Genomic DNA, 6,626 nt, shown 5'->3' on the forward strand with positions numbered 1-6,626 from the left:
TCTGCAGGCCTCTGTGGAGGAATGTGATAATGATTGGTCTTTGTACCACACAAACACACACACACACACATTCTGATTCCTGCCTATGTAATGTTCACAACATCACAAACACAAACACAAACACACACACACACACACACACACACACACAGCTAAAGATAGACACCAGCACAACACAACTCCCAGTTTGTAGACAGACAGATAGACAGTTGGACTCCTATTCAGCGGCACTATGACCTGGTTCAGACTCAAACCTTCCTGGTCTGCGTCAGGCTAAGGAGCACTCTAGGGTTGTAGGTTCAAGTCCAGTTCCAAAAGGAAGCTCAGACTGCTCACTGCTCTGCCAGGGTTCACCTGTTCTGTGCTGCCGTTTATCCGATCCCGCTTTCAAAATCCATTCCTGGTTTACTGCATTAGGCTCATAGGAGTAGGGAGTGTTCCTGATTCTTGTCAATTTCAGACATGTTAAGGTGAAAAAACCATCCAAACTCATCTCTCTCATCTCTTGCTCATCCAGGAACAAGGTCTCAAACTCATGTATGACATAGTCATAAGAAGCCAATCACATCATGCTTCCAGACTTCCTGTAGATGAAGAATGGCAGCATGCTACTGATTGTATGTCTAATGGTCTCTTCTAATGGTACTCAATCAGTACTGAGTGCGTGTAAATGTATAGATAAACACCTGAAATACAACCCTGCCCACTCTGTACAACAACTGACCAACCAGTACGAGTCGAGAGTGGAGACAAAGAGTGTGAGTCAGAGTCAAAATCCAAAATTCATCCGAAAGAAAACACTTTGCAAATGTGGTGCCCCCTACAGGAAGATCAATCATGTACCCATTGAAAAGCACTACTAGCCTGAGTGCTAACAGGTTCAACCACAAACTTTCTGATGTAACACCACAGACTCAACACACACACACAGAGACACACACACAGGCCACTTCTTTCTGTCCTCTGATCAATTCTGTGGTGCTCTGTAGCGTCTAAGCAAAATACAGAACAACATGCAGCTAAAAATACACAACACACACACACACACACACATTACTGAGATGCCTGCTGAGAACAGCTTTAGCTAGTCAGGCTAACTTTAGAGGGAGAGAGAGAGAGGGAGAGAGAGAGAGAGAGAGAGAGAGAGAGAGAGACAGAGACAGAGAGAGAGAGAGAGAGAGAGAGAGAGAGAGAGAGAGCACAAGAGAGAATATAATGTTATTATACCTTAATCTATTTACAGACATTCTTTCCTTATTCCTCCCTCTGTTGTAGTAACTACATAACTATTAAAGCTGTAGACACGACCATAAAATATAAATAAGAACAAATAGTTTACAAAACAATCAGTATTTAAACCAAATTATTTCAACTTCAAAAAACAATAGCCTATATGTTGTTTATCCTATTGTAAAATTTAAATTCATCTATATCAGAGTATGATTTATCAAAGTTATCATTAAGCGGGGATTGATTTTTTTGCCATTTTGGATATACAATACAAGTATTAATTAGAATAATAAAGTAAACAGTAGGTTTATGGAAAATAATCAATAGTGATGGACCTCTAAAATATACTAAATATGGACTATAAAAAGAAAACATTAATACTTAGAACATATCAGTACATCAATTAGTAACACCTTTGTACTGAGTACTTTTCATTTCATTAATAAATAACTGAAGTTAGTAGGATGTGTTTATGATATGGGGAAGTACCGAATAGGAGTAGATACTTATAAGTACTTTAAGTTGGTACTCTAGTACTTTGGAGGCTATCGTACATTTGTGATACGTCAGTATTCTGCAGCTTGGTATCTGACTAATTACGCAATACTTTCTGGCATTAGTTGGAGCTCCGGTACTAACGGGAGGATGACTCACCTCTACCGGACCGGAGGAAGCGTGAGTCTCGTGGAAGCCACGCGCTGCTCCTCTCACTCGGTGTGCATCTCTCTGCTCACACGAACAAACAAACTTACCAAACAACAAAACAACCAACACACACGCACACAGACAGCGGCGGAGCCGTGATTCCGATGTCCTGCGTACGGGCCTGTCGGTGGTCGGTACCGGGACAGAGCAGGGACACAGGGAGTGGGAAAGTTGGGTGGGGGCGCTGCTGAGTCAAATTCACTCGTTAAAATTAAAGTTATACACTTACTAATGTCGGTGTAACGGCGCCGGTGAGAGCTTCTGGTCTTTTCTTACTTTGACGTCACTCTTCGCCAGGTTTACTCGTAAACGGCAGAGCAAATCCCCGGGATCGGGATGAACGGAAGCTCTAGGAAGCTCCGGGCCCGCTAGCAGCCTCTCTGCCCGGGCGGAGAATCACGGCAAGTCCGCTCAAACTTGCTGAAAAGTCGGTGAAAATCCAGCGGCTGTCCGGCCCGCCGCCCGCCGCTCCTCCTGCTCCTGCCCGGGCGAGTTTTACGATAAACTGACCGGTAACGGAAAGGTTTCAGAGGAAAAGTGGAGTTAAAAAAAAGGAAAAGGAAAGAGGATAGAAGGGGAGGGGGGGAGACAGGCAGAGAGGGAGACAGGCTGGCCGGTGACCGGGCCGCGCGCGCCGTCTGTGCGTGAGTGCCGGCCGTGCGCGTTCCCGTGACGGAGGAGGACAGGCTCCGAGAGAACAGGCAGCCAATCAGAGAGCAGGGAGAGGCGCTCAAGGCAGACTACACCCGCGCGGGTGTGACGCCGGCAGCGGGGTCAGTCCAGAGAGGGCGAAGCGAGAGGTCTCACTCTGCAACCAAAACACTGCACTGCACTCAAACACTACATTCTCTGCAACAAGGAAACATTTTTAGAAGTCACCGGATTTTGATCTGAATCACCTGAGAGACGACTCTATATAAAAAATAGAAAATAATTAATAAACAGAATGAAATAATAATTTACAGAATGGCCTTCCTGTAATTTGTTGTGCTTGTTTATTGTTTAGTTATTTACAGACTTGATCAAAAGTGCAAACATGAGAAACAAGTTGTTACATTTGTAGAATTTCAGAGCTCAATTTGAAATCATTGTTTGTTTATTTTGTAAGATTAATTTCAAGTAAATTTTCCTTAATATTTTCCATGAATATTTTTACAGACACTGTGCTCGAAAGAGAATAATGAGTAAATCAGCTGCCATACATAGACGATCTTTGTTGCCATGTCACTCGCATGACATTCCAAATGGAACCAGAGACACTCTAACACACACAAACACACACACACACACACACACACACACACACACACACACACACACACACACACACACACACAGATGTACGCACACAGATGTACGCACACACAAACACACGGGGTCTTGAAGGAGCAGTCTGGTCTCATCATTTCGCACAGTGAGACACAGACAGGCAGACAGGCAGACAGACAGGCAGGTTAATCAGCTGTTATTGTTGCTGCTGTGTAATCTAGGCGTAGTTCCACTTCCTGCTTTGATGAGCCTATAGCAGGCCAGAGTTACAGGACACACAAAGAGCTCTCTGACACCTTTAGCCTACATTCACCTATATGTCTGTCATCTGTATCTCTATTTGAGATAAACATCACGGGAGTGCGACATTTCAATAAAAGAAAAAGGGTGTGGTCAGGAAACACTTGGATGGTACAACACATACACATGCACACGCACACACACACATGCACACAGTGACATCCCCCAGCCATGAGCTTATCATAAATATAGATATGCAGTATTAAGTATTCTAGAATAGAGACAAACACTATCCGTCGGTGCATCACTTTGTTCCAAATATCTCAACAGCAATTGGACAAATGTGTCTTGTAGTGCCACCAGCAGGTCAAACGTGACACCTGTCAGCTGATGTTTTTGTGCTTGTACTCAGAACTCAGGGAAATCCTTGAAAAAAGTGCAATGGAACGATTGGAAGTCGGAATTGCAAATCGTATTCTCAGGCAGGATCTCCCAGCCTCAACTTTGAACATTTGAAATGAGCTCTGCTGTCATTGACGTTCATCTCCTGAGCCTGAACAACTCAAAAGCTTGATAAACAAACATAATGGATGTTTATCCATTCAATGGCTGTGGAAGAGATTTATTCAACTCTGAACATCTGATTTCCAACTGACAATCCAAGACACCATTTCTCCTCCAGGTTTCTCACCTCCTCCTGGTCAGGACCAGTTGAGGCATGAGGACCATCGGCTCCTCCTGCTGGTGAGCAGTGAGGACTGAGCCTCCCTCAGACTGTCCCTGAAGCTTCTGGCGGAATAGTAGTACAGCAGTGGGTTGACCACACTGTTGGACGCTGCCAAGCAAAGCGTCACCACCACTGCACGCTGCAGCGCCAACGTGAAACCGTAGCTCCATCCAAAGCATATGGCATGCAGGTGCAGTGTCCTCACAGCATGATAAGGCAGGAAACAGACCAGGAATGTTGCTATCACCATGGTAATCATATGCACTGAGCGCCGTCTGTTGGGATGGGGTTCCCTGCTCGAAAGGTTGCTGCTGCGAAGGCCTGTGCTGGCCATCAGACGCCTCATGATGCAGCTGTAGCAAAGGATGATGATCAGGAAGGGGAGGAGAAAGCCGCCAGCCAATGCCACGTAGTTTAAGATGAAGACACGCCCCCATGAGGGAATATCAGGTGGTTCAAAGCAATGAGGAGACGCCCCCCCCTGTTATCAGGGAGTCATCGAAATTAGACATTTCTAAATATTATTACTTTTAGTGCAAAAGCCAATTTATACATTTTTAAGGTGGAGGATGAGTGAACAACCAGGCATTTCTTATGGTTACTGTTGGGAAAAAAATCACTAGAGAGTTTGAGAAAAAAATAGAAATGTTATGTGAAGAAAGTATTAAAAAAAATGTCATGAATTAAGAGCAAAGTTAATTATTACTTACTTTAAAGTATATTTTCAGAAAAACACCAAAATGTTTCAAGAATTAAGTCACAATATTTTGAGGAAAAAAGAGAAAAAGCTTAACTAAAGTTGTGAATTTCTTACACTACGACTTTATTCCTGTTTTTCTCAATCTCACTGTTTTGTTATTTTGGTGTAAGATCTGGAGAGGGGTCCATGTTCAGAGGTGATCGGTGAAAGATTCTAATAAAAGTGACCTTTTTAGTGCTCTCACCTTTGTGTTACCCCATTGAGTAGGAACGGGACAGAGGCCACGCCCACAAACAGCCACACACCCACACAGACCCTTGCCATCCTCACAGGTTCGACCTGAGGACGGAGCGGCTGCATCACAGCAACCCAACGTAGCATGCTCAGTACAGTGAGGAAGAAGATGCTGAGGGTGGAAGAGAGAGGAAGTGTGTGTCTGCATATGTGCGTCTTCCTGTGTGTGTCACCTTGTGTACAGGTTCAGGTAGAAGCCATAGACACAAGCTCGACACAACCAGTCAGGGAAGTACCAAATCCCTCTGTTAAAGTAGTAAGCCAATCGCAGTGGGAGGGTGAGGGAGAAGCAGGCATCTGATAGGGCGAGATTCATCATGACCACAGAAAAGGCGGAGCTTCTGAAGGGAAACAGGAAGAGGAAGTTAGATTCTCATTGAAGTCATCCTGACTAGCTCAAAATCTGATTGGCTGATGTTTATTACCACTTTTAAGCTGCTCTGTTGCAAATAAAGCTGCACATAGTTTACCTCTGTAATAAAAACTTTATTCAAAATGCTCAGATCAACAATACTTACGTGATAATTGTCATAAAGCCTCAGCTCTTTCTATTGGTAGACTGCAGTGTTACATAAGTCATGCTAAGGTAGGCTAACAGTTTCTGCCACAAGCAGCCCAGAAGACAAGAAGATGCATGCCCCCTATGTACTGGAATGAAGAAGATATAAGAATGCTAAAAGTTAATTAGCTATAGTTTACTAGAAGTTTCCCCCTGCCTCCAGTCTTTGTGCAAAACTAGAGAAGCAGTTCACTGTATTGTGGTGTCAATGAACCCAAACCTTGCAGCCCACTGACTGTTTTGTGGTTTAGGTTACATATACATATTTCTTGTGACCTGAAGTTCTTTTATCTACCTTTGTTGAACACACTTATTGTAAGTCGCTTTGGATAAAAGCGTCTGCTAAATGATCGTAATGTAATGTAATATAGGTTGAGGTTGAGCTGAAGAGTGATGCTTCAGCTCCTGTTGGCCTTAGCATAGAGCCTAGGTCACCAACAGGCGGACCGCGGTCCGGATCCAGACCCAGAAACCGTCTCTCTAACTGGACCTCTTCACATTTTAGTTGAATACCCCTGGCGTAGAGGATTACCTGTGCCAACACTTCCAGAAGAAGACCACCAGCGCCCCTGTGTTGCTAAGAATCGCAATAGGAAAAAGCAGCATGTAGGTGATGGTGTAGGCGCAGTACTTAAACGCATCATCATCATGGCCACACACTGACGGCTGTGAAGTGTGGTTGCTGTGGACGGACCAGCACTCTGCGCCAGCACAAACTTGCGCGCGCGCACACGCACGCACACACACACACACAGCAAATGTTAGTCTGAAACTACAGACAGGAAACTGTGATCTGTATTGAACCTGAATTCTTTAAATATAATGTATGAACGAACATGGCCACATCCTTGTAAGTTGTTTAAATATAAAATTAAATATAATGATTGCATTTATACTTCCAT

General features: G+C 44.0%; 2 protein-coding genes across 3 annotated transcripts in view; both read right to left on the reverse strand.

The window, feature by feature from the left end:
* The window catches only part of LOC143010701 (kinesin-like protein KIF1C), a 17,416-nt gene extending 14,831 nt beyond the window's left edge, over nucleotides 1–2,585 (reverse strand). Inside the window, exons 1-2 of one of the 2 annotated variants that reach the window (XM_076163190.1) lie at nucleotides 2,165–2,585; nucleotides 1,885–1,956 (exon numbers count right to left, since the gene is read on the reverse strand). The gene's annotated coding sequence lies outside the window, so the exon portion shown is untranslated. Of the gene's footprint in view, nucleotides 1–1,884; nucleotides 1,960–2,164 lie in introns of both variants that reach the window. The other variant, XM_076163191.1, reaches the window with a different exon arrangement.
* A 1,714-nt stretch (nucleotides 2,586–4,299) lies between these two features.
* LOC143010584 (cysteinyl leukotriene receptor 1-like) lies at nucleotides 4,300–6,626 on the reverse strand. The gene is made up of 4 exons (XM_076162960.1): nucleotides 6,621–6,626; nucleotides 6,257–6,528; nucleotides 5,339–5,506; nucleotides 4,300–5,277 (listed from the first exon to the last, which is right to left on the reverse strand). The coding sequence occupies exons 1-4, from the start codon at nucleotides 6,624–6,626 to the stop codon at nucleotides 5,112–5,114; spliced, it is 612 nt and encodes a 203-aa protein (XP_076019075.1). The 3' UTR covers nucleotides 4,300–5,111.

This window comes from Genypterus blacodes, unplaced genomic scaffold, assembly GCF_046128005.1.
Source record: "Genypterus blacodes isolate CSIRO-AG114 ecotype Tasmania unplaced genomic scaffold, CSIRO-AGI_Gbla_v1 ptg000129l_1, whole genome shotgun sequence".
Taxonomy (NCBI): domain Eukaryota; kingdom Metazoa; phylum Chordata; class Actinopteri; order Ophidiiformes; family Ophidiidae; genus Genypterus; species Genypterus blacodes.